Source organism: Semicossyphus pulcher, unplaced genomic scaffold, assembly GCF_022749685.1.
Source record: "Semicossyphus pulcher isolate SPU_LCO1_2020_fin unplaced genomic scaffold, fSemPul1.0.p SCAF_5, whole genome shotgun sequence".
Classification (NCBI taxonomy): domain Eukaryota; kingdom Metazoa; phylum Chordata; class Actinopteri; order Labriformes; family Labridae; genus Semicossyphus; species Semicossyphus pulcher.
The window spans coordinates 19,693,980-19,721,288 of NW_027211726.1; the positions used below are offsets into that span (position 1 = coordinate 19,693,980).

At 42.6% G+C, this 27,309-nt stretch overlaps 1 protein-coding gene across 1 annotated transcript; it reads right to left on the reverse strand.

Moving 5' to 3' along the window:
* Positions 1 to 2,512: 2,512 nt before the first annotated feature.
* On the reverse strand, positions 2,513 to 27,021 carry hibadha (3-hydroxyisobutyrate dehydrogenase a). The gene is made up of 8 exons (XM_069681056.1): positions 26,915 to 27,021; positions 24,534 to 24,694; positions 23,783 to 23,892; positions 23,539 to 23,660; positions 12,463 to 12,596; positions 10,579 to 10,655; positions 5,985 to 6,141; positions 2,513 to 4,032 (listed from the first exon to the last, which is right to left on the reverse strand). The coding sequence occupies exons 1-8, from the start codon at positions 26,982 to 26,984 to the stop codon at positions 3,874 to 3,876; spliced, it is 990 nt and encodes a 329-aa protein (XP_069537157.1). The 5' UTR covers positions 26,985 to 27,021; the 3' UTR covers positions 2,513 to 3,873.
* Between the last annotated feature and the right edge of the window lie 288 nt (positions 27,022 to 27,309).

Here is a 27,309-nt window from a genome sequence, read left to right on the forward strand (position 1 = left end):
AGATCAGCTCAGCATTGTACGGCTCAACACAAGTCTTCCATCAGACACTGAACTCCTGCTGACATCAGACTGGTTTTGCATCCTGGTGCGGACACAATTCCGTGTGGTGTGTCTGGTGTCCCGCCACTGGCTGCCCGGCTGACAGGGTGAGGCCCTCCGGCTCAGACCGGCTGGCTCGGGACTCGGTCGGTCCTTCGGTCGCTCGTATCCCCTTCAGACGTCAGCGCAGGCCGGTCTCACCAAGGCTGCTTTACAGCTTGCTTTCATGTGTCCTTTAATGAGGAAACCGCCGGCTCAGCAGCCTGCTATAAAACACAGGCAAATTAAAACACCCAAATATGAATCAGCTACGCCGCCTAATTCAGCAGGCCAGAGCAGAGGCGTAGCTCGTCTTTAGCGAGACCTCAGGAAGACCAGAGTCTGTTGTCTGCAGAGGACAAAGATGCCGCTGAATCCTGAATCCTGCCTGACATGGAAGAAAGAAATACGCGATACCAGTGGCTGCTTAATGTAAATCTAAAAGTACTTCTCTTTTAAAATCAGATGAAGAAGACACAGCAAGGGCAAGTGCATACTTCCCAAAGAACAATAACAAAGTGAGTCACAAGCCCACGACACAACCCCTGCCACCAACGGCTCGCCGCAGTCTGCAACAACTGCGGCTGCCACTTAGACGACAGCAGCTCCATAAAATGTCGCGAAGAAACCCCAGCACACAGAAAAAAAAGGGGGTAAAATAAAACAAAACCGCATTTGTTTTTTTCCTCTCATTTCATTGTAATGATGGAAATAAGGGCATCATTCTGAGATTAGTGCTGCTATTTCTCCCCGACTGACGTTAAGCGTTATATGAGCGCCTGCTGAAGAGCTTTAGAGGAACAATGGAACAACAGAGAGGGACAGCTGCATCAGTGCAAACTACAGGATCAGAATCAGACATACTTAATTTATCCCTGGGGGGAAATTCGGGTGTTACAGTTGCTCTAATACAGAGAGAAGCATGCAGAAATATAGGGCATGAAGAGGAAATATATTTTGAAGTAAGAAATATGAGCATTATATACACAATAAAATAAGAAATACAGATAAGAGATTAAATGCTGAGAAGTGAATCTATGATTATGGAACTCTACCCCAACACATCCGAGACTGTACCGACCTGACCTCCTTCAAATCACTGATTAAGACCCTTTGAATATCATGATTATTATGCTAGTTTAAATATGAATGCCAGAATGAAAAAATAAGGTTCAATAAGACTGGTGTAACTGCCTCTGAAACAGATGAGAAATACCTTAATTAATAAAACCTAGGAAAAATAAAACTTTTTGGACCCTTCTTACAGGATGAAAGTAATGAGCACAAAGAGGAGATAACGAATGTCCAAAAAGACGGAAGGGTTTGTTTGATCTCAGAAGAAAGGAAATTTTAAATTTAAGCAACTGTAAAGCTAAGTATTTGATTTAAATAAAAATAGGCCTCTAATCTATGACTGCCTGGATATATCATTCTATCCACAGGTCCAAGATTTCCACAACTTCTGGATAGACTGCCATAATACAGACTTACATGGTCCCCTGAAGTTAAATACAACTGACTTTGGTGTTTGCCCAGACTTTTCTGCCAATAACAGGCTGACATCTTTTTTAGTGATGTGTATTTGCAACTAAGAGACTGTTTCCTTTAAACTACAAAAAGAGGATCACTTAGTGTTTTAACCCTTAACCATGCATGCTGAGAAGTCTGGAAATATATGACTGAATATATTTGTTAATGTTAACAGAATGTTTTAAAGTAAGCAGCAGGTCAGTTTTCACCCACCCTGATATATCTAAACATTAAATGAACAAATTGGTACATAACATTGTACAGATATTCAAAACTCATAATTATATCTGTCAAATCTGATGTTTCTAGTGAAATATCTCATCAACTTCTGGATGTTATACCTTAATATAAAGTACATTTATGTCCCCCTTATAGGATGAATTATATGTACTCTGGTGTTTCTCGAATTCTTCATCTGGCAAAATGTCAATTCACCCAGTGCTTCGGTTTAATACCTGCAAACATATTCCTTAGTAAAGTTAGACCATGAACACTGTGAATATACAGTATGTGCTAAACATCAGCATGTTAGCATTCAGCTCAAACACCCCTGTGCAGTACAGCCTCACAAAACCACAAGCTTCTCTCGTTCAAGTTTAACCGGTTGACTTTCTACATACATTTCTTCTGTAGGCATTGATAGTGGCTGCGTAGACATAAGTCATCTGGGTTCATTCTATTAACATGGTTGATATACGCTCTTCACTTTGGTGTCTATGTTTTCATTCATTTGCAGGCAAAATGGCCAAAGAAATGTTATTTAGAAGCCGTATTTTGTGCACCTATGTCAATACCTTCAGCACTGAGAAATAATGAACTATAAAGGCGTCACACTTTAAATAAATCACAAGTTCTCGATCTTCAGCAACACACAGACTAGTTTCAAAAACAGACAAACAGCAGATACACAGAACATCTTTTATTTTAGGCTACAGAGTGACTGAGGATCTGTTTCACAGTGCAGAGACAAACTGTAGACACTAATTATGAATTTTACTAAAAAAAAAAAAAAATGTGACAGTCCATTTAGATTCCTCTTCAATACTACACAACAATATGAAATATACATTATGTACATTTGCTCAGAGCAGGGAGGAACTGTTCCCCGCCCACACTTTACACAGATGTCGTATGAGCTGAGAGAGCCGAGAGACAGAGTGAGAGAGGAGAAATATCTGAGGACCTAAATTAAAGTCAAAGTGGGCGAGAGAAAGTGCCAGACAGTTTGTAGTGAACGGTATAAAATTTAAACAGTGTTGGTCACAAAATAATACTCCAGTGGCTCAATAAGCAGTGGTAGAAGGTCGAGAAGAGAGGTAAAGAGAGTCTGCAACTGTATCAAAATGGCCCGGCACATCGCACTGCGATGCACACAGTGCAAAAATAACCCCGGATATATATCACAGTATTTAAACGAGCAGAACTGGGTGGTCCTGTGAGAAGTGACTTAAGAGTTGTGAAACGTACCGAAGAACTGGAAAAACTGTAACTGTGGTGTATCATGAGGTAAAAAATACACTGATTGAAAAATGAAATGAACAAATGAATGTTTGCTTGTTGGCAGGATGACTGATAATAACACCTTCCTGCAAAAAAATACAGTCAATGTAACAAAACAAGTAAACATGGAGCCCACAGTGTGGCCACTTTTGGTTACTTACAGTAGTGTGTGAATATGGGCTTTGTTTTTCCAGTCAATACAGGGTAACCTAAACTCTGCACTCTCGTCTCATCAGGGAAATCTTTATCGCTATTTGAATCCGTACTGTAGCTTGTGTTTTATCTCTGCCCTCTTTCTAACTGGGACAGGTCCGAGTCATATGGGTAACAGGCAAAAAGCGCAAACCCTACAAAAGCGTACCTTAACAATCATACACTTATTACGTATCAATCATCCTGAAAAACCACTTAATATTAGCATTGTTCCACGACATCCAGCAGCGCCTCATCCTACCTCTCATGTTCCCCTCTGGCCTCTCGGCCCAGACTGGGAGGAGAGTAGGCTTTGTCTCTAGATACTGATCTAAGGTCAGTTTTAGCATTTCCACCACGCAGAGGGCGAGCCGAGGATTGTAAATATGATTCAGCTAATGCAATGAGGGGACACGTGTCGACATACAGTATGTTAATTAGACCGCAGATCTGTGCCTGAGGGCAAGGCCTTAGTCTCTCCTGAGCATAGTGGGATAAGGGGCACTGGGGTGTGTGTGTGTGTGTGTGTGTGTGTGTATGGTAACATCACAGTCTACTGTGCTCCCCCTCCATTCACTGGCCTTCCTCCTCGCGTAGGAATTGGAAGACGGATGAGAAGTCCTTGTTAGCGTAGCCGCGGGAGCACATGACTCTGAAGATCTGGTGGGCGAGGGAGCCCAGAGGGATGGGTGTCTTAGTGTTGGTGGCAGTGTTTTGAGCCAAACCAAGATCCTAGAAACAGAGAGGAAACGAGGCAGAACATCTGATAAGTCTAAGACTAAATAAGATAAAATTAGACTAAAATAATGTTGTCATTATATTTATCTAACAGCTGACTTAAGTGACTGTGACAAAGTAAATGTTTAGCCCAGTTCTATCAGGTTTCTAAAGTGCGGTGTGTCTGATAGAGCTGGCCAGGCTAATATATGCAGAGCACACATTGCATGTGTATTAATAGACACCCAAATGCACAGACTGACCCACACAGAGGAGCTAATGCAGTGACAGTAAAATTAAGTGGCACACAATAAGCCACAGATGGACTGGTGAGGAGGAGAGCAGGGACAAAAGAACAGTTAAACGTGAGACAAAGCAAATCACAGGGTTGAGAGACAAAAAAGAGGCTTACAAGAGAAAAAGACAGAAGAAGTGGAAGCTGACATGATTTTTGAAGTAGTGGATCATCAGGAAATTAATTTTATTTTAATTGTCTGACGACGATATAGCCTCTGAGGACTACGGTGAACATGTCGGGCATGTCTGGTTTAGCCAGTGGTTAGCGATAAACGACTTCCAGCAAAGACTTCCTTTTCCGAGTGCTGCATTGTTTACAGTCCAGTTAACAACTTGAGAAGCGACCGCGTTCAGATCAAAGTGAAGCAAATTTCCCCCCTCTAGATATGTTAGCAAAATAAACAGCGTCATTTTGTTGTTAATTTAATCCCAATCTCAACGTAAATTGTAAAAGTTACACGGAGGCTGCACTCTGGTTTACTTCAGTGGTATGAACCTGAAAAAGAAACTGTTTTTCTTGTGATGGACTTTAATCAACGGATCTTAAGTTTGCCGAAATTTCAACATCATGATGCAGATTAGTTAAAAGTATAAATGAAGCTTTGTCACGTCTGTCCTCAAGAAGAGAAGAAAACTACTTTTAAAATGCTCGTTTGTTAAACAGAGGTCGGATCGATCATTTCTGATTACGGCTCGGCGATATCACGATATAGGATTTTCATATCTCGATAATGATATATATCACGAAATATCATGTTTTCTGGTAATTAGTCTTAATGAAATAACCACATGGTAAAGCCTAATTTTGGATAATCCTGGGTAAATTAAATATTTGGCAAATGAAAAGTACTGAGTTTCTGAGTCCTTTTCTGTGACATTACGATAGAGACGATGTAGAAAAACACATACGATAGACTTTTTCATATTGTTTTAATGATTTATATTGTCATATTGCCCAGCCCTATTTCTGATGCATTCGAGGAAGTTGGGAAATCTAAATTCTGAATGGCTATCGTGACTCAGTGTCAAGGGAATTTATCTCAAGTTGAATTTTTGATGTAGAGCAGATCGTTAGCTGAACTTGCTGCAGATGTCTGTTTATAGAGATTAATAAGAAGCTAAATCGATGACTGCTGATGGGAGCCGGGATGTCATTACGGCGGATTACGTTCCGTTCTCCACATGGGCTGTTTTTCCTGCATACGCGGCAGCCTGCGGATACGTGATTGGTCAATACTACTTGGACTACAAGCGTAGTACAAACGGAAACACTTTAAAAATCCACGTCCCTGCTTACAGATATTTCTATGTAGAATCTGTAAATAGAGATTAATGGATGATTAATCTGAGGGAAATATTTGCACAAACACATTTGCTGCTTATAGCTTCTTAGAAGTAAGGATTTTCTTCTACTGTCTTCTATTATACTGAAAATAAACTTAGATTTTGGGCTAAAGAAGCAATTTTAAGAAAACTTTGGGTTAACTTTGCACTGCAAATTGTATTAGCATTTTTTCATATTTTAAAAGACCAAACAGAAAGAAGAAAAACTTGACAACCAAAAGAAATAAATTGATTAATCAATATTTGTTAAATTTCAGCCCTCAGGAAGAGTCACAGGTGAGGGTGAAGATAAAAAAAGTAACACAAATACAGGGAGCAGGTTGTACCTTGGCCATTAGTGTGGTCCCAAAGCCGCCCTGGTAGTTGTTGGCAGAGGGGACTCCCTCCATGACGCCGGGGGCTGGATTGTACGAGTCGCTGGACCAGCAACGACCTGAGGACATGTTGAGAATTTTTGCCAGCAGCTTTGGGTCCAAACCGAGTCTGTGAAAAGAAGGCCGGGACAGATGTCAGTATCTCCTTAAAACTTACAACTCATTAGTATATAACGGTCAAACTGGGGACATAAACATGCAACATCCTCATGTTTCTCTCACACTGGATCGGCTGGTGTAAAGGTTTAGCCCGTGTTGTCATGAGGAGCTGGGACAGATCGTAAGAGATAGCAGAGCCGATTACGGAATTAATTTCTAAACAGAGCAGAAGAACAAGATGGAAAAAGATGGGTGTGGGGCTGCTGGTGATTGTAGTGACCCCCGTTGAACCTTATGCTAGGCTGCGACCATTCCTCAGTGTTAATGGCTGAAGGCTTTGTAATGCCGGCTAATGCAGTATTGATGTTTACCAGCACATCTATCCTTCATCATCCCCTCTTTCATGAAAAAGTGGAGGAGGAGAAGTGGTTAAGCAGCACAGGGGAGCCATAAACCTCGCTGTCACGTAGAGGAGTGTGCGCTCTCACTTCTACTGCCCCATTTTGCTGCAACCCACTTTCATATGCAAGAGGAGCAAATCTCCAAGCTGTGATAAGAGGACGGGGAGAGCAAATGAGACAGAGGGAGCGCAGACAGACAGAAGCAGGGAGTGAAACAAAGTGCCAACCATTACATTAGAGGAGAGTGGGTGTAACTGTAGCGTCTCTGTCTGTGTAGTGCAGCTTTTGTGTATTAACGGTTTAAAGGCCAGTGTAAAGCTGCCCACATCAAGCCCTGGCTGCCTCAGCTCACTGTTACTTACAGGCCTGTAACTCTATTCTGTTCTCAATATGACTATTAAACCATCATAGGTCCTTAAGGCCAGCACCCTCCCTCTCTCCCTCCCTCCACCTGGCTCTTATTCTGCCATTACAACCACACTTTTTATTAGCTGTCTACTAACTAATTAAGAATGGGAATTGCATTTACACTCTCTCCGTGTCTCTCCCTCCGCCCTTTCCCTCCGTCTCTTTTGTGTCCGCTCAGACTCTCTCGTGTTTTTTTAACAAACTGTTTTGGAAATGTGGCATAAGTGAGACTGCATGCGTGCGCGCATGTGTGTGTGTAAACATGTGTTTCAGCTTGCAGTTGTTTTAACAGCAGTCTCTCTGATGATGGCTTTTTTAGTTTGTCTGTAAGCATCCCTCGCCATCCTCTCCTCTTCCTCCCCCCCTCGTCCTCCCTGCTGACACCTCCCTGTCTGAGGACTCTGGGGGACATATGTTTGACATCGCGCACAAACCCCCCATCTCCCCGCACACACACGCACCAGCATGCAGCCCCTCCCAGCGTTCTGGGTCAGCAGCTGAAAAGGTTACTGGCTGAGCTACAATAAAGCGCGTCCGAGCGCGCAGATCGTTTGTTATAGCGACCAGAGACGCTGACGGGGAGCTGTTGTCCTCTGTTAACGATAAATCAATGAAGTTCCCCTCCTGCTCCCATCACACACGCACACACAACCCCTCACACACACACACACACACACGCGCTCAGCGGTGGTGGTTATTAGCTGACGCAGTGGTGTTGTTCCTCGCCTGTGGTAATTTGCGTGGAGAAGAGGACATGTCACGCTTTAACAAGATTGACATGGATAAACACACAAAGACACGGACAGTGAAACGGACGTGTTGCTGCGCGATGCCGCCGCAGATTGAAGAAGCGCGAGAGGGAGAGAGAGAGATGAAAATAAGAGGGGAGGGCGTTTAATGTGCCCGGAGCTGTAGCAGGTGGAGTTCATTTGCAGAGCTGATATTAACTGTCTGTTTCATTGCGATTAGCTTCTCATCCTTGTCTGATGCCACAGGAGAGGAAGCCAACCCCGGTCCCCATTTATTATGACATTAAAGAGCTAACGAGCACGTAGACACACACAAGCATTTACCATCCCATTTACAGAGGCAACAAGCGCGTTTATCACCCAACTTTAATCTTCATCACAACATATGCTCACAATTCGTTTAAGGAGAGGAGATGCGTGTGTGTTGTGGCAAACCTATTCCAGTCCGTCAACACAAAGGGTTGTGTCTTTTTACACCCTTTGATTCGCCGGTTGTTCTCCCCATAAAATGACTAGAGGAGTAAATGTGTGCGTTCCTCCTTGAGCATCAATGACAGTTCATGTATGCATGAATGAGTGCAGGTACACAGGCGTGCAAGGTGAAGCGTGAGCTGTAAAAAGAAAAAAAAAGCCTCATATCCCCTTCTCGGGCTAGTCACCTCTTCGCTCTTCTTCCTCTCCTTTCATCTTCATGTGCATCATTAAAATCACTGCTGCCTCTCTCTATCCGATACTCTCTGCAGATCCTCATTCCGCTTTTTTACTCACTGCTTGGCTGCGTGCAGAAATTACAGCAGGCAGAAAAGAGCAAGAGGAGAGATGAGGGGATTAAAACAAGAGAATAAAATGAAAGCAAATAGGGATGGATAAGAAAAAGGCTAAAAAAGAGGGAGAGAATTGACAGAAGAAAGGCAGTGTGTGTGTGTGTGAGGGCTAGGGAGCGTGTGTGTGTGTGTGTTCATAATTGTCATGCGTGGCTATTCCTTGCACTAAGAGAACATCACGCTCTGTTGGAGACGGCCCGAGCTTCCATCTGAGATCAACAAATTAGCTCCACGAACAGAGCCGCGAGTCTGTGTGTGTGTGTCAGCCTGCATGTACAGGTAAGACGCACACACACACACACACACACACACACACACACACACACACATACTGGAAGAAAGGGCAGCTCTATCAGGCCCAAGTCCAGCATGATAAAATGTTATTGCCGTTTGCCTGTAAATTGGCCGTGAGTCTCCTTTGTGTCGGACTGTTTCGTGTGTGCGTGTGTGTGTTAGCGTCCGTACACACACACACACGCACACACGCCTGAGAGCGCGTCTTCTCTGCATAAGAGACTGGGCCGCAATGCAGCATGGGAGATTTACGGGTGTGGGCTCTCTCTAAACGATGACAGTCTTTGTCAAACCCCATAATAAAGCCCCAGAGATTGGCTAGCAAGATGGGGGGAAACGAGGAAGCACACACACACACACACACTCACTATACATGTGCACACACACAATCAAGACTGAATACGAGCCAGATTTGCAAAGATGTAAAAAATAATTAGCATTATTATCATATTTAGAGGCAAATGTTACAATAATATGCACAGTGAGTCCAAGTTTTTGTAGTTTGCTGGAAAACTGCTGTCCTCAGTGTCTGCGGATGTAAATCTGTGTGTGTAAGAGTGTGTGCGCGTGTCCATCAGAGACACTGTGGCAATGTGTAAATCTGTGTTGCTCCCTTAATGCCTCCATATTTCAGGGGCCTAGTGGGGGGATTTATGTGCTACTGCTCATGCCAATTTTCCTCCTCTGTCTCAGCACAGATAAATCAGCCGCACTAACACAGCTGCACTGTGAGAGCAGCAATACTCGCACACACATTATACTAGGTGCACATATTTTTTTAAGTTGCAAACCCCATAAAAATACATAACAGTAACACAGAGAACAGGGGAAACACGATTATTAACAGGAGATTTGTATAAATAGAGTCGATAATAATATCACACTTCAAGAACAAACTAATCTGATGGTTAATTTATGTGAGAAATAATTGACTTCGACTCTTTGAAATTCTTTAGCCCGAATATCTAAATGTTTTGGTTTAATTTAAAAGACTTCATATCCCATCATCCCCAGCCTCCTGGCCAAAGAGGCTTTGTGCCGGGGCGAGGCATGATGAATGATGGGAGTTCTAGGCGGTGTTCAGTGACAGGTTTCTGCTGAAAGCTCAATCAGCAGATGTAAATCAGAGCCTGTGGCTCCGCCCACTCATCCATCTCTCTCCGGGAGAGGCGGCTCCGACTCGGGGCAGGGCTGACCCCTTCGCACTTCCTTAGACTACACACACACTAACACACACACACACATTTCCAAATGGGTATTGAAGTAGTAAATTGCTGCCACTGGTATAGTAATTGCTTTTATAGTGACGGCTGTATCTGAGGGTGAGCTTTGAGACCAAATCATGCACGGCTAAAATTTTGAGTGCCATCTTTAAGTTCACGGTGCTTATACCTTCACGACCACGTGTCCAAAAACGTTAACATTTTGTTGACTCTAAAGGAAACGTGAGCTGCTCCACATCTCTCAACACGAGAAAGAAACCCAACTGGATCTACTGTTCCTCTGTTTTCTTTACGTACAGTCACATCACCCCGGGCTACTTCTGCATGGAAGCAGCATTTTTTCATCACTAGCTCATATTCCACTGAAGGCTGAACTTCGTTAGATGCACACTCTTTAGTAGCCCTTTCACAAGTTTCTCTGTCACAATTTCTCCCGGTTATAGCTGCATTACATTTCCCATGTAAATACAAACTTTGAGTTTCATCCATACTTTTCTCGTTAGGATATCAGATAGGAAGCAGCTTAGGGAAACATTGGCTGACAGTACCTGATTCCAAGGTTCATGGTCTCTGCGGTCCCAATCATCCCGATGGCCAGGAGCATGTTGTTGCAGATCTTAGCTGCCTAGAGAGATTTGACAGGAGAGTGAAAAAGGTACTTTAAATGTGTGTATATGAGGAGGTTTGTAAAACAGCATGTAATAAGGAACAAACATTCATTTAAAGGTATATCATACATAATCACAAGATAATCCAGCTTTTAAACATACTTGTGAATATACCTAAACAGTTCCTGCCTAAATATTTTCACCTGGAGGTTTTTGCATTTGTAATCCTGGATTAGTGAGATGAAATCTGTATTTTGTACCACTTATTTATTTTTCAAAACATCCTAAATGTTAATATTAGGGATGCTCTGGTTTCTCACGTAAGAGTAAAGATGGTCTATTGATCTAAATTATGACCGCTTGTTTGATGAAAAACAACTACAGCATAGAGCCACAAGAAATCTTATGTTTAGGGACCTTATCATTAGGTAAAGAAACAGGGGGTTACATGGATTTTCTAAAGAGGAAGCACTTTGTCAGTTATGTCATTTAGATTCAATTTACAGTTGTTATCTCGACGATTTCAGTTGCGTTCTCTTTGGCCCGGTGGCTATGGTGATAAATTGTAACTGCGGGTGCACACTTCCCCGATTTCCAGACAGTGTTGCATGTGTGGCGTCCACAGTTGGCTCCAGTTGTAACTCTTGATTTTCCTCGCTGACAGTCGCTTTCCTTTTTAGACTGTTTGCCTTCATCTGAGCGTCGAATTTGTTTCTTTTTCTTTAGATTTTCACTGATTTTTGAAGTTGTATCTGTAGTCATTGATCTTTTCTTTGTTTGTTCAGCCACAGTAGATTACTGTTAACTCGCAACACTTGCAGAGACCGGAAAAGCAGCCGCTTAGCTCCGCCTACCCTCTCTGGCAGACCAACCACTGCTGGGGGATGGAAAACGCGTCACTAACTGGGCACCGCTTGTGATTTTTTCAGCGAAGGCTTTCATCAGTGGGCCATAGGCTCAATCACCATTGTGTTACCTCATTATAGTGACTTAACAGACATTTATTTAAATGAAAAGATTATCACTTTAAGACAGAGTCAATTTCATTTTTTACACTTCTTAGTAAAAAGTCCCACTTTTAGGGATGTTTGTCTAGAAATAATTGAGTTAGCCTTTTATTCGATCTAGGAATGTAAATATAGATGTTTATATGAGTAAGTTAATTTATAAAGTACTTTGGGGTTTATACAGTTATATCCAAGCTACACAAACCAGTGAAACAAATCAAATAAAGCAGCAAAACATGCTGGAGGCAATTTGAGCAAACAGATGCAAATCGTGGGCAGTCTGTTCTGCAGCTGATCAAAAAAGGAGTAATTTGGGGAAAGAATAAATTCTGGTTTTAATAAGGTATAAGTATAAAGATAGAATCTCCAATACAGTTTCAATTTTATGCCTGGAAAATATAACTAAAGTGGAGCTGAAGGAAGATACTGATTTGGTCAAAGTTCTCCTCAGAGCGAGCAGGAAGGACGTTATAAAAGAACTGGCTTGAAAGGACCAATCCAGACAGGTTTCGGATAGTAGAGGAAACATTTGGAGAAAAAGACTTCTACTATTCTACATGCAGAAGAAGATAAGTTAAATAGAAAATGGGGCAAAATTGATTACGTTTACAAACACATAGAGTCACTGAAAATTTGATTTGTAGTTGTAGCAAAATTTTCCCTTTGCAGTTGTATGTGTCGATGCTATGTCGTGTTTTTACCGACATGAAAAGAGAGAAAATAAAGTGTTGTGTGAGCAAAGATGCAGTTTAAAAAGGGAGAAATGTACCCCTGTGTGTGTGTGTGTGTGTGTGTGTGTGTAAATGTTTTGCTTTACCTGTCCTGTGCCAACCTGTCCACAGTAGACCACATTGGCTCCCATGCAGGTGAGCAACTCCTGAGCAGCGTTGTATTCCTCCTCCACTCCGCCCACCATGAAGGTCAGTTTGGCCATGCTGGCAGCCCCGACACCTGCACACACACACACACACACACACGTTCAGACACAATACTGAGGTTAACTGAGATGAACACACGCTGTTCTTGATGGTACACTCAGTCGACACATTGATCAATAGTCCATCATAAACCTGTGGACCTGCAACATACTGCAAACTTTAGAAGAGCTTCAACTGTGTTTTAGAAAACTCTATCTATATCCGACTTAAATATATGGGTTTGCCGCACAAAAGAACACCATATATCAACCACTTGACTGTTTCAACACTACCAACTGTGTCTAAAAGGTCAGTTGTGTACTTTGCTGTGTGTGTGTGTGTTAGACTTTAAGTGGGACAGGCGTGTTAAGTAGCGGTGCACCAGAGGGACAGAGGCATCTTTAAAAGCCGATTGTTGCCATCATCCACTGCACAACCCTCGTGGGAGCTTTCGCCTTTTGTCCTGTCACCCTTACTCGCTTTCTCTCGCACACACACACACACACACACACTAACACACACCAACAGCTGTGCCTGAGGCCAGCCCCCCTCAAGGGGGTATCAGTGACAGGCGTGAGGGGTAATTAACTTTACACTTTATCATGTTCAATTAGGCGTCCCTCCCCATGCCTGATGGCTTAAGGAGCGTGCCATGTTGTAGGAGGCAACCTCAACTCCCCCCCCCCTCCACAGGGTGCTTAATGCAGAAATAAGCCCCCTTTCAGAGCGGGGTGGACCCAGCCGGCCTGAGCCTCCTCTGCGATGACTGGGTTCCTTAAATGCTTCATTGAGTAGCCACTAACATTAACACAATGAAATCTGGTATACACATAATCCAGCAGAAGTCAGAAGGCTGTGATCATGCAGACAGTCAGTGAAAGAAGGATAGAGAAAAAGAGCAGGGGAGAGAGGGAGTTTAAATTTGTCTTTAGGGTGTCGTCTTGCTCTAATGAAAGGCCTCTTAATAGTGAAAGCCTAATAATGTCGCTGTTAATAATTAAAAGGGAACTGCTCGGGACAAAACAGCTGAAGCCACATTATCAGACTTCACTGCAGAGGAGGAGAGGAGAGACTTACTGTATCTTTCTATGACCCATAAACATAAATATACATCTTTCCCCCTCCCCCTTCTTTAATTGGCTGAGCTGTTGTCAAGTGCACGATGATGCCACTGCACTGTATGTGTGCGTGTGACGTTTGTGAGTCAGCGCTGAGCTGTCAGCAGGTCGTTAGGGCCACATAATGAAGCCCGAAAGCCCACGCTGCGGCAGCTGCCTGCAGACCACGGCAAACACACGCTTAGCATACGGCCGCCACACACACCAATCATACACACATATGGTCCTCAGAGCAGGGATGTGAGAGAGTCAGTTACTTTATGTTGTGGTTTTTTATCCCACTTATATGTTTGATTGAATCTTAAGCGTTTAAAGGAGCCATTCGCACCTGGAAAAAGCAGCTGTCAGAGCTGGTGTTCTCTGTAATCGATAGAAGCAATAATATTTGAAATTGGCGCAATAGCTGTGGAGAAAGTTGTACAAACAGCTTGTGGTTTCGCCCGTTCTATATTCCTACAACACCCAGCATGCATTGCGCCCCTCCTTCTAAAAGGAACGGCCCAGCGAGAGACGCTGGAGTGAAATACTACCGTTTCGCTGCAGGCAACGGCTCAGAGCGGTACAGAATCCGAAATACGACGAGAATATACCGGTGGATCGTCTAAAAAATCTTCAGGTCTGCAGTCTACATTTCAAACCTGATGATTTTGAACGAGACATGACATTGATGGTGGGCGTCCTAGATTGAGGAAGTGTAGTTTAGCGAGCTCCCTGGCCTCTACCAGAGGTTTTCCAGAGCCCATTGGAGAAGCGGAAAGCGTCCTCCAAATGCAGAGTGAAAGTGCATGGCAACTGGCCTTTAAACACCCTTGCTATCATTATGATTTTCAGTTCAAGCTAGTTATAACAGTTCAACTAATGGTATCACTTATTTAGATTAAATTCATTTCCTACTTTTTAATCTTCAGACTGAGTCCCTCTTTCTCTCAGGGACAAATAAATACACGCACACACAAACATAGAAAGAGCAGCGTGACAACTGTGCTAGCTCATTAGTGGAGATCACCGTTTGCGGACGACTAAAGAGGAGATTATTGATAACACAGTCAACGTGCTGATCGATACATCTCGCTAAGGAGAGAAAGAAGGAGAGCAAGACAGAAAGAGAGGGAGGGAGAGAGAGCAGTGGAGAGAGATGTAGAGACGACAGCAGGGAAGGAAAACGATCTCTCTCTTCCTACCTCCCAGCATCCCTCCCAACTCTCCCTCCCTCAAATTAACTAATCACCCATAATAAGCTCTTATGATCTGTAGCGGATTTCTATAGGCAGTGACACCGGGATGATGGAAGATCCTAGTTGGTGGAAGAATAACACATCATTAGCATAACAATGTGTGTGTGTGTGTGTTTGTGTTGGGGGTATCAGTGGGTCTCTACGTTGTGCATGCGCCAAAGTGCATTTTTTGTGTGTGTGTAAAGTGTACTTCTATCATAGTGTCTATGTAGTGTACACTTCTAGCACGTGTGTGTGTGTCTGTGTGTGTGCATGAGGGGACGTCCCGTTCTCGTTCTGGTCCTGTCAGAGACGGATTAAATAGGAATCCTAATGAGGCTTCCTGAGCGCCGGGTCCGCCGGCTCATCCATCCCAGCGGGAGTGACAGTCCTGGATCGTTAGCACTGCACAACTACACAACGCCCCCTAGGGGGGGGAGACAAGGTGCGTGTGTGTGCGAGGGAGAGAGGGAGACAGTGTAAGGGGTGGGGGGCTCGTGACGGAAGATACAGGGTGAAGATATGAGAGGAAAGAGTGGAGGAAAATATTCAAAAGTCATTCATAGGAGCAAAAGTTTTGTAGATAATGTCACACTAAATGTAAAATAAGTGTGTCAGAGTGCTTAAACAGCACATGAAGCCCGCTCTTTGAGGGAGAAAACACATGTTTTAGAATAAAGACTGAATGCCATTATACTCTCAAGCAGGCGATGCTGTTTTAGGAAAGAGCCACCTCTCTCCTCGGTCACTCTCTCTCATCAGACTCCTGGGGATATGTTCCCGTGGCTGAGTTGCAGCGCCCACCTACCCACCCCAAATCACCTGACACACATATTCTCAGAGCATGCTCAATCTGTCTGGACTATTAATAAGACACTGTTGCTTCTACTGTGCAGAAAGTAAGTTATAGGAAGTGGAGAGGGGGGAAAAAGGTGGCTTCTGTATGACGCATGAGGAGGCACAGCACGGTGTGTGTGCGCTCACGGTTGCGTGTGGCCTCGTGCAAGTTAACTTCCTTTCAATTACAAACACATATTGACATCTCCTTCATCTGATCTCCTCTATTAACAAGGTTCAAGTTAATGAGCAGGCAATCAAGCGCTATTAGGACAGATGCTTAACAGCCGGCGTCGACGACAGGCATTAACCGTGAACATGAGGGGGTGATTTCTGTTGTGTGAAGGGAAAGGAAGATCAGAGGAACGACTTTGGTTTGGCCTGTTTGTAGTGAACACTCAATTCATTAGCACTTCTTTCATTACACAGAAAAGAGTCAACCAAAGCGAGCCATGACAGCCTTATAACCTTTAAAACTGTGACTCCTTTTGAAGTGGTGTTTCTATGTACAAAGTAAGTGAGAAAGTCTGTGTGCATGCAGTATCTTTGTGTGTGTGTGTGTTCCTGTGTTTGTATGTGTGTGTACAGGGGACAGGTGCAGATCCCAGAGCCGGCCGCCAATAAGACGTCACTTCTGAGCTTCTGAGGCCGTGTCTCGGAGTTACGAGCCGCATGTTAACCAGTAGGCACTTTTTTATGGGCGGTGGGTTTAAATTAAACTACATTTGTGAATATGAGGCTGCACAAACAACACACGGAGGCGCAGACACACATACACACACAAATGAGGGATGTTCCCAGAGTTTGGTAATGAATGACGCATTTGAAAGCGCGCCACAACCCTGCTTTTTTTCTTCCCCCCGGAGAGTATATACGGAAAAACACTTGGAGCTAAACAACACCTTTAATATCGTCTCTTCCAAACACCTCATTTCCTAAAATGATCTCTTACTTCAAGGAACGCCAGAAATCATTTCACACCTTCATGTCCAAATGTAGTTGGTGTAAACAAACTCTGGCGTTGGCAGAATACGACATTGTTTGCGACTAAGTTTTTTAACTACATGCACATGTAAGGTTAAAGTCTTGGCTCGGCCGTATTCATCTATAATTCAGGCTGAAACGAGCCTTCACACTTACACAGGCTCGAGTCAAAGGGAGATGGCTGCTTGCAGTGGAAGTCAGAGGGGGTAGGATGTTTACAGGCCAGCTACGCAGCCTCCTGTGGTCCACCATTATAATTACACCCAAAGGCAGATCTTTTTCTCAAACTAAATAAAAACCTAAACAGGCCCTGTAAAAAACATGACGGATATCGAGTAAATAAAGAAACGATACGAGGGCGCACGTTAACCACGATCGTTTGCGCACAAAAAAAAATCCACACTTCCAACAATTCATCTGCCAACTTTGCTAATGCTCCTCTGCTACGTTAAAAACAGACTCTTTATCGGCTCCAGTTAACGAGCGCAGAGCCATGAGAACCGACTCCTACACACAAATACTCCATGAGAACCTCGAGCGGGAGCGGGAAAAAAAAAATAGGAATTCAGTTTACAGCGTCAACATAGTTTCTTGCATATACAGCCTTAAGGGTTTAGTTTGCAATGCCCGTCCATTGACCAACAGGCCAGGCCTCATCATCATCATTATCATCATCATCAGTAACTGCTCTGTTCTGCAGGGAGGAGGCTGGTCAATGGTAGGTGACACAGGCTGGAGGGAGCAGGAGAGATCAACAATCAATCCCTTTCCTGGCCCAAAGAGACTCATCTAGGATACAGCAAGTTAATAATGATCCCCAATTAGGCTCTTAGCAGGCAGACACACACACACACACACACACACACACACACACTATTGCGGTGGAGGTGCAGAAAGTGTCCGACACACAGACAGACAATAATTCGCTTTTAGGTGAGTGACATGCAGCTAGGTTTGACGGACAGAGACTTTCCGTATGACTCATTAACCAGCTGACTATTTGTCTGCACACACGCACACACACACATACACACACAGCAGATGACATAGGGGCAAGGAGGAGAGAGCCAGTCCCCAGCTGCTGTGGGTCCACCTCCATCTGGACCATAGGGCTACAGTCCCCCATCACTACTCCCTCCATCATCACTGTCCCCTGGTTGCTTTACCCCCCTGCAATCTTCCCACCCACCGGCCCCCCATTCCCCCCCTCTATGTCACCGGATCCCGTCAGTGAGAGTCTTGTTATGCTAATCTAGTCTTCAGACCGCTCACGCTCTCTAGTGCTAGCTAGCCATCAATTTGACAGCCTGTGACAGCTCCACCCCCTGCCCATCCAACCTGATTCCTTAACTTAGTGTCAGAGACTCATCAGGAACCTTCACTAAACTGACCTCCAGGCTCCCAGGCTCATCTTCTCAATTAATCCCATTCTCAGACTGGATTAGGCTGTTAGAGTGCCCTACTGCCCTTCCTCTGACCAGACGTACCAGTGGCAGGTTCACCAACAGGGCACGCCGGTCTTCTTAAATATGCAAGTCTTAAGCATTTCAGAGTACTTCTAATTTTTACAACTTTTACTACATTAACTTTCCAGAGCATTCACGCTACATTCAGCCCGAAGTCACACAATAAAATACATACACTTTGACAGATGCTAAAACAACAATAGCTGGGTTTACATTATCATGATAATAATCATACCGGGTGAACTGTTTACATGGGGTGTGATCCACAACAATCTGGTGTTTACATGCGCCGACACATTTGATCTGAACAACTGTGTGACATGCGCACATTATGCATTCAGTTCGGCGCCTTTTATATCAGCCCAAGATGGAGATCTATCTGTCTGTTCAGGACAATAGTTGCCGTTGTTACGTATGTAACGTGTGGTTACTGCTACTGGAAGCAATCAAGATAAAAAGAACGGTAGCTTGTGGTTCTTTGTGGCACCTTCGTAGACTTGTTTGAAAAGTTTTAAAGTTTCTGACTTTTCTTCCGTCTATTCGTCCAATAATATTAAGGTGTCTTTATGTCTGAATTTAGAATATGGTCTCTCAGGTTGTCGAGTTTAACTTCCTCACCAAGCAGGAACCTCCTTAACTTTCTCCCCTCGCACTTAAAAACTAAAGGAGGCCGAGCCATTCGGGCGCTGGAATGACTTGCCTGAGGAGATCCGACTCGCTACATCAGCATCATCTTTTAAATCACCTTTGAAGACTGTAACTGCCTTTGTAACTTTTCTTTTTTGGTTTTATTCTGGGTGTTTTATTTATTAATTTATTGCTTTTTCATTCAACCACTTGTTAAAGTTGATCCTCCTTTACTTTTTACTCAATCATTGGTTTTAAGTTGTTCCTCTTTTATTCTGTATGACTTCCTGTCTTATTGTGTCTCCCTGTTTTATTCCTTCATTGTTATGTACTTTATCTTTCGTAAAGCACTTTGTAACCTATGTTTTGATAAGTGCTATACAAAATAAACTTCATTATTATTCTAATTATTATTCTAATTATTATTATTATAACTTGGATGCCGCAATCTTGTGAAACGTACATCACCACGCATTTACATCAAGACGGAGGGCATGACCTGAGGATCTAAACGGGTCAAATCGTTTACATGGTACAATTTTTCATTTGATCAGTTTATGAAAAGGTTTAAACCCCTCAGCAACAGATTGAAATTTCAATCGGTTTGGGCCTTTTTATTCTGATTGAGGTGTTTATATGGAGCATTTTTATTTGGTTCAGGCTTTTAAACCGATTCGGCTATAATCGGAATATTAGGCTCCATGTAAACTCAGCTAATGATGCATCACTACACACATCTGTGACAATTATTAAGTTCCAAATGATCAATTAACTGCTCTAAAGAGTTGAAATGTGTAAATATGTATAATGTATAGAACAGTGAATGAGTGAACAAGGGGGTGATTTAATTCAGGCATGGCAAAACAAAAAAACACTGTTGATACTGAAGCTGCAACAATTATAATTACTACAACATACAAATATATTTTACCTGGTTTTAAAGATCGTCACCCTTAATAAGAAACTTCAAGATTCCACATCAAATATAGTTTATTGGGCCTAGATTGGCTCCCATTCTAGTTTGGACATCACAAAACCCTGCTCTTATGTTCACATCTTAAACTTTTAGATTTACGGTGAGCAAAGAGAAGCTTTGCCCCTTCTACAGATGAATATGAAATCCTTCTAGTATAAAATATGTATGCACGTATGCATCTATCATTCTGCACAGTGACGGTCAAACATCCAGGTGGAGTTACAACAAATAAAATACATCTTGTGAGGTCATGCTTTATCTGAGAAAGTTGCTGCTTTATATAAGAAATAGTCGTGTGATATTGTTAAAAGCTCCATAAAAATAATCGTTTTTCACTAACTTTTATTACCAAAGTCAACAACAGCTGACCTTTAAATGTTTTAAAGATCACACTGAACAGCTTTGGGCAACAAGCGAACTAAAAATGATCCATTACTTCTTAAACTGATCTCATGTGTGAGGTCATGTTAAATGTCACTCTAGTCAAAGTGGATCCTGTGAAGGAAGCCCGAGGACCTTTAGGCCCGGAGGGAGAAACAGAGTCTCTATCAGTCAGCAGAGGAGTCAGTGGATTGGCAGCGTTGACTGACAAACCAACTGGTGCCAGCCTCGTCTCGAACAAGCTCCTACAGGCTGCAGGATGACGTTCAAACTGTCGGCAAATGACACACTGTAACACTCAGGCGTCAGTTTCTGTGGTATGGATATGATTAGAGCGGTGTTGAGACTCAGCCTAAATAGGCAGTTAGCTGAGGATTATAAGAGCTCGCAAACTAGCAGCATTAGCCAGAGTGCTCACGGCCCCACAGCAGCTAGGCTCCCCTTTGCTTTCATTTGCACCGATAGCCCACTTTCCCAGCACTGGGAAAAACACAATGAAAGGTTTTTTAGGGCCTTTTTAAAGCCATCGTCCGTTAGCAATGTGGCAGCCCACCATGGGCACACAGACACAAACACAGGCATTCTGGGTAATTACTGCTAACGACCCCGCCGCTTGTTAGCCAGACCTCCTATTTTTGCCATCGCTGTGCCAACACCCTGAGCCTGTGACATCAGAGCTTGTTTTGTTGTGGGTCAACTTTGCATGCGGACGCTTTTAATGACACCAGACAGTGGTAGGAGTGTGTGTGTGTGTGTGTGTGTGTGTGTGTGTGTGTGTGGGTCTGGGTGTATGTGCAAGCAAATGTTAGCATGCCTTAAGAACCAGTGTCTAAGTTAATATACTTTGAGAGTGTTTGCAAAGAGATTATAACTGTGCGGATATTTATGTGTGTCTGTGTGTATGCGTCAGGACACAGCTGGGTCATGCAGGGCTAAAACCAAGACACTGGTCAATGTGCAAGAATGAAAGCCGGTAAGATGCCCATGAGAAGAAAGTGAAAGTTTCCTTTTTGATTGCTCTTTTAAAAGAGTTATGACTCTGCTATTCAGATCCCACGGTTGGCTGCCAAACCTCCAGTGACGCACACGACATACACACATTTCTGTGTAAAAAAAAAAGGCCACCTCACAAGCCGCACATACACAAAGGAGTCATTTTCTATCAAAAGAAAAATCTGAATAAAACAAATACAGACACCACAAAAAGAGCAGGCTGCGTCTGCAATTGTTGAAGAGTGTGAGAGATCACAGCAGTTTGAGCGTACTGTCAGACAATGCCTTTATTTAAGCCAATTCAACAAAGAGTTTCTACAAGATATAATGGTTTGTATTAATAAAACGTAATATGAATATAATGTAACATTATGGTGTGTCTCATGGGTAATGTAGTATTTTCTGTTTGACTTTTTTGTTACACTGTAATCCATTAGTGGACATACATTATTAATACATGAGCTATGAAGAGTTCTGTTGTTCATAGAGCTGAGCTGATGTCACCCATACTTCTCTCTCTAACACACACATACACTGAGACCTAATGAATATAACAATGCCCTATTTGGGTAGGGTGCCATCTCCTGGTTGGAACAGAGCATGTAACCTCATATCCCACCCAGGCGTATTAAAAGCGGTAGGGGACTGGAGGGAGCACAGTTCTCTGCTATCGCCCGTGAAGTTTCCACATGCTGTCACGAGCTGTATGTCTTCACAGGTTCAGCATGGCTTATCAAAGACACACTATTACACACACAACTTTTATTCCTTAGCTCAGGATGGAGCGGACTGTCTCCATTTGTGCATTTTAGAACTACAACAAACAGTTTCTTTACTTGTGAACTTATCTGCTGATCCTTTTTTTAGATTAAAGGATTAATTGTTTTGTCTATAAAAGTCAAAAAGTATTTAAAAAATGTGGATCACAGGCTCCGTAAACTTAGGTGTAATCTTTATTAATCTTGTTTTGTCTTTAAAACACTCAAAATCTCAAAGACTAATTTCCCATTCACAATAATATGAAACAGAGTAAATCCTTAAATTTCAAAGGCTTTATTTTCTTCATAGATGTCCTAAATTGTTAATAAGCATTTTAACTGGGTTTTATATTTGCTTTCAAGCATTTTATTTTTTTGCATAGATTGTTCTGCTATTGTGCGTTTAACTAGCTGCATGCACTTATGAATATGACTTATGGCTGTCTGGAGGTGACACCGGGTGGGCGGGTGCATGCAACATGCATGCATGAAAGCAGAGTGTCTGCAGGAGTGGTTGCAGAGGCCAGAGGCATTGGGTAAATCATTGGTCATCTCATGCTAGTAAAAGAGGCTTAGTCGAGAGACAGGAGAGGAAGAACCTTCACAGGGGACTGCACACACTAACTGTGCACTTTCTGTAGTATGTAAACAGTGTGTGTTAGGGGAGAGTAACAGGCTTAAGGCTCTGATCTCGCTGACTGCAGTAGGTCTGTTCTCCAGACGCCAGCTGGTAAACATGCCCGTGTGGGCTCAGTCTGTGTTTGTATGGGAGAGGGCGGGACCTACAGTGCGTGTTGTGAACGGATATAAGAAAAAAAGCAAACAGAGTCTGATCACAGTTAGCAGTCAGGTGTGCAGGAGAGTCAGGATGAAGCATACCTTAACTGCATACCTGAATTGAAAGGCTTGCGTGTGGGTGTGTGAGTAACAGAAAGAGAGATGGATAGTTTTACTGCAAAGTGTCTCCTTCATGTCTTATCTCCCTCCTCTCCTCTCCTGCACTCCATGTGAGGGCAGTTTCTCTCCTCTTTATGACTCTTTATCTGACATGAAAGGCACTAACATGGGATACCCGCCATTACGGCTCCATCAACATGAAAAGCTCTGACACGGGATTCTCCGCCGCGGCTCAGCCCATTAAGGACGACTGGCGATCCTGTGCTCTGTCAAGAAGCCGTCACAGGCAGACAGCAGCGACATAATGAGGACTTCAAACCTTAACCTTGCCTTTAAGACCCCTGGTCAAAAGCAGCAATAAAACCTCAAGAGGGCACCCACTGGCTGGCCCGCTCAGTAATTACAACCTGTGTCCTAGCACTCACCCAAAAGGTCCCATGGTTTAGATATACAAAAGAGTGTGAGACAGTTCAGGGGTAAGGCTGAGGGGTCACAATCCTAACACTATGAGTGGCATGCTTGAAGGTACAAGCAGTCTGCTTCTGATACAACTACACCTACTGTACTCTCAGTCCTTTCATATAATGATGCAATGATCTTAATGACAGAAATAAAGCCTGTAATACGATTTGAATTTGCCAATATGTGCAGGGATGGACAGAAGAGTCAAAGACAGCCACTCAAAACGGTGCATATGATTACAAATCCTTTGAGTGACACATTACCTCCTGACACTGGAGCGTCCATGAAAACAGCCCCCGTCTTCTCTGCAGCTAATGCCATCTCTCTTGATACAGCAGGGTCGATGGTGGAGGAGTCAATCAGCAGTGTTCCCTTCTTCACCTTTCTAAGAAAGCAGGACAAAGAGCCTTCGTTTCATATACAGTGCATAAATAGAGAGGTGGGGTGGATGTTTGTATGATATGTCAGAAATGTCACAAACAGTTTGTGATAGTGAAGTTTGCTTACTTGAGGATGCCATTCGGACCCGTGTAGACTTCTATGACATTGGGACTGGAGGGTAGCATTGTAATGATGCGGTCTGCTTTCTCTGCCACCTCTGCTGGAGAGTCTACGACCTGAATGAGTCATAAGCATGCAATAAAATACCGTCATGAACACAACATGCACAACTTAATGAACTTACAATGCAGAGGTTATTTGCCAAAAATATAGTTCTACTGATACCGGACCAGCATCTAAAATGCCTCAGATACAGCCTGAAATGCAGTATTAGATGGCCATGAGTATGCAATTCAATGCATTACCCCCCTGACAAGTTGACTGTTTCTTCTCCAAAACAGTAGCCCTGACAGCAATATTATATATTATGTCTGCCACTAGCGATTGCTGTATTAGAGTGGCAGGAAGAACAGTGCACTAGCTGAGATTGTACTCTGTCAAAGCTAGCAAAATGTCAGCAATCACTGTTAAGTTATGATAATTAACTCCAGTAAAAACAAAGCAGTTTTAACATTCTGATTTTTTAAGACACCCTTCAGCGGACACAGGACTTCAGGAGAGGTCGCATGCACCCGAATATCTCTAATGACAACCTGTTGGCTCAGCTGCACGTATTCATCTAGTAACAAATAGTAACAAATAAACGGGTAGTAAAAGCTTGCAAATACTTGTTAGAATGGAGTGTACTAATGGTTGACTTGGCCAGTTCAATGTAAAGTTTGATATGTTATATACATGTGTAGTATGTGAGTGTTACCTGGGCACCAGTTTCCTGCAGGTCCTTGCAGGACTCAGGGAAGACATCCGTGGCAATAACAGGATAACCGTTTTTTAACAGGTTTTTGGCCATCGGAGTGCCCATGTTTCCCAGACCAATAAAACCCACTGGTGTTTTTGAGGCCATGGATCGTGACGACACTGAGGGAGAAAGACAAAGGCGTCATTAGTGTAAAAAAAAAAGCTTAATTTTGTTTCGTAAAAGACCACAGCAATACACAGTACAAGAGCATTCCAATTTTTAATGTCTTATTCAGTAGTTTTGTTCATAAATGAAATATGTGCCATCAAATACAGTTGCTATCCTTTACTAGCTAAAGTGCAGTTGATTAGTTTGAATCTTCTTTCTAAATAAAGGAAACAAGTTTATGGGCAATGTGGATGAAATTCAAAGTGCTTACACAAAAGAAACGGTAAAAACTGCGATCCTAATACTTTCCAGAGGGAAACTTTCTAATTAGAATTAACAACAGAGTAAATCTTAATGCTCTAACTTACAACCAGCTTTTGGGTTGTCTGGCCAGGCTATTAAACACTGCTGGCTCAGCCAAGGTCCAGAGAGGTTAATAGCAACTAAACAGAGTCAAAGAACCCGACTGCAACAACAGGATTAGGCTTGGAAAGTGAAGCCCACACAGGAAGCCTTACCCACCAACGTTACTCGCATATATCACCAATACTTCATTAATGATACTTTCAACAATGTATTCAAGGGAATAAAGTACTCTTTCACACCTGCCTTTAATAAAAAAAAATATATACCTTATTCAGGTGTTGCTAAAAAGATGCATCCTTACTGATCTAATACCTTTTTTTGTTGAAAAAAGGATCATGAAATAAATATGTATTTATTTAAGTTATCTGTAAAGATAGTGTATCTGAATTGTAAACTGAATTGCATATGGTAAATTAAATCAACAAATTGCTTTAGCTTAACTTTCATGTTGCATGCTATGCATGTTACACTGCTTTCACGGACTGTATACTGATCAAGTGTGCACCAATAAAATCAATGTTTTGTTATCACTTTATTAAGGGCTTTCTCTTTGTTTCCCAATGACTACCATTTCTTCCAGACCAGGGCAACATCTTTGAATCTTCTTGCAGAAGAAACAGTCCAAATCTTATAGTAATTCTAGTCAGTTCACAGTAATATAAAAGCAAGAAAAGCAGAAAATAATCACACAAAAAACAGGATTTTTCCTATTGATTAATCAATGAATTGTTCATTTCAGCACTAATTTTAATCTTAGCATGTCATAGGACCACAATTATTCACTGCTGCAGACGCACTTCCTTTTTGGAAGCATAAGGCAACTGGAGTTGGAGTTTTCAACTAGTTGGGTATTCTGTCTTTTCTGCTCTAAAGTTTTAATTAGGGAATAAAACTATAATACGTGTTTGCTAGAGGCTTATGTATCTATCCTCCATCTATGAAAGATCAGTTTATTTTTATATAGTAATAACTTAATGTAATATCTTCACACAAGTAGGCTCTGTCAACACATTCGAAGCTGCGGTTGGCACTACTTTAGAGTGGACTTTGAAACTGGCTGTACAGGACTCGGGAAAATCCATGTCTGCTTTGTAAAGGCATTATCAGGGAGAAGCACTGTATCTCTATTGGGGCCTTTAGAGGCCAAAACCTTCATGGGAAAAATACTCCTGTAGCCAAACTGAACCAATGCAATGCAGCGCAAACGCAAATAAATATATTTTATAGGCTAACATCACAACTATTTCACTATAGTGAAGAAATGGCCAGCATATTTAAAATATCAAGCCAGCAGTCCATTGAAATGAACAGCATCTAGGATCATTCAAATCAACATTAACTGTGCTGATTCAGAAAATACAATGTCTTATATTGCAGGATGGGCAGGGAGGAGTGGCTACAGTAGACGTTGTTGCAGTGAGGCTAGTTAGCTTATCCAAAGTGTATAATGTAGAACAAACTGTTTTCATGAGAATAGCAACACCTAAAGCAGACTAATACAATCACCGATCAATTTAAAACTTACACATAACCAACTAAGGGTCCATAAAAGGTCATTTTAAGGTAAAATTAGCTGCTACTGATCATTGCTTCATATCCTACTGTGCTCATGTCCATTAAGCACATTTTTCCAACACACTGCATGATTGAACACTTCACAGCAGGTGCAGAATTCAGGGACATTGTGTCCAGACTTTAACACTTAAGTAGCACGCGCAGTAACGTCAGGTTTGCATACTTTCCTCAGAGGGCTAACAAGCTAGCTAACAGGCTGCAGCAGAGTGTTCCGCCTGCACTCGCCTCTGAACACACATTCATTAACGGAAACAAACAGCTCAAGGAAACAATATGAGCGAATACGTTACCAAAGGCAAGGTCGACATGCTTATTCCACCTTAACAATAAATTTCGCGACCCTCTAAACAACGCAGCCATGCTTCTTTCCCCTTGACCTCAGCGTACGGTGACAGCTGTCAAGTCACCAGGAAAGCCAAACCGAACCGTTATGATTGAGTTGGATTTTCGCCAATCGCAGCTCTTCCTGAGCTTTCACAGCCAATGGGAACGAGGCAAAGGTGGGACATCCGGTGCTTTTACTTAATGCCCTTTAGCTCCTTCTCTCTGTGCAATGTTCACTTTAAATGAACAAAAACGTTAAACCTATTCACGTAAAAAGATTTAAATAAGCTGTTAAATATATATTTTGCTCTGTAGCAAATTATACAGAGTTAAAAACTACTTTTGAACTACACAGTCATCC

Excerpts from the sequence above, each read along its gene's own strand:
- hibadha (XM_069681056.1), bottom strand. The coding sequence starts at position 26,984 with ATGGCTGCGTTGTTTAGAGGGTCGCGAAATTTATTGTTAAGGTGGAAT. Across the intron at positions 24,695-26,914 it reads GCATGTCGACCTTGCCTTTG|TGTCGTCACGATCCATGGCC; the intron begins GTAACGTATTCG and ends TTTCTCCCTCAG. Across the intron at positions 23,893-24,533 it reads TGCAGGAAACTGGTGCCCAG|GTCGTAGACTCTCCAGCAGA; the intron begins GTAACACTCACA and ends TGACTCATTCAG.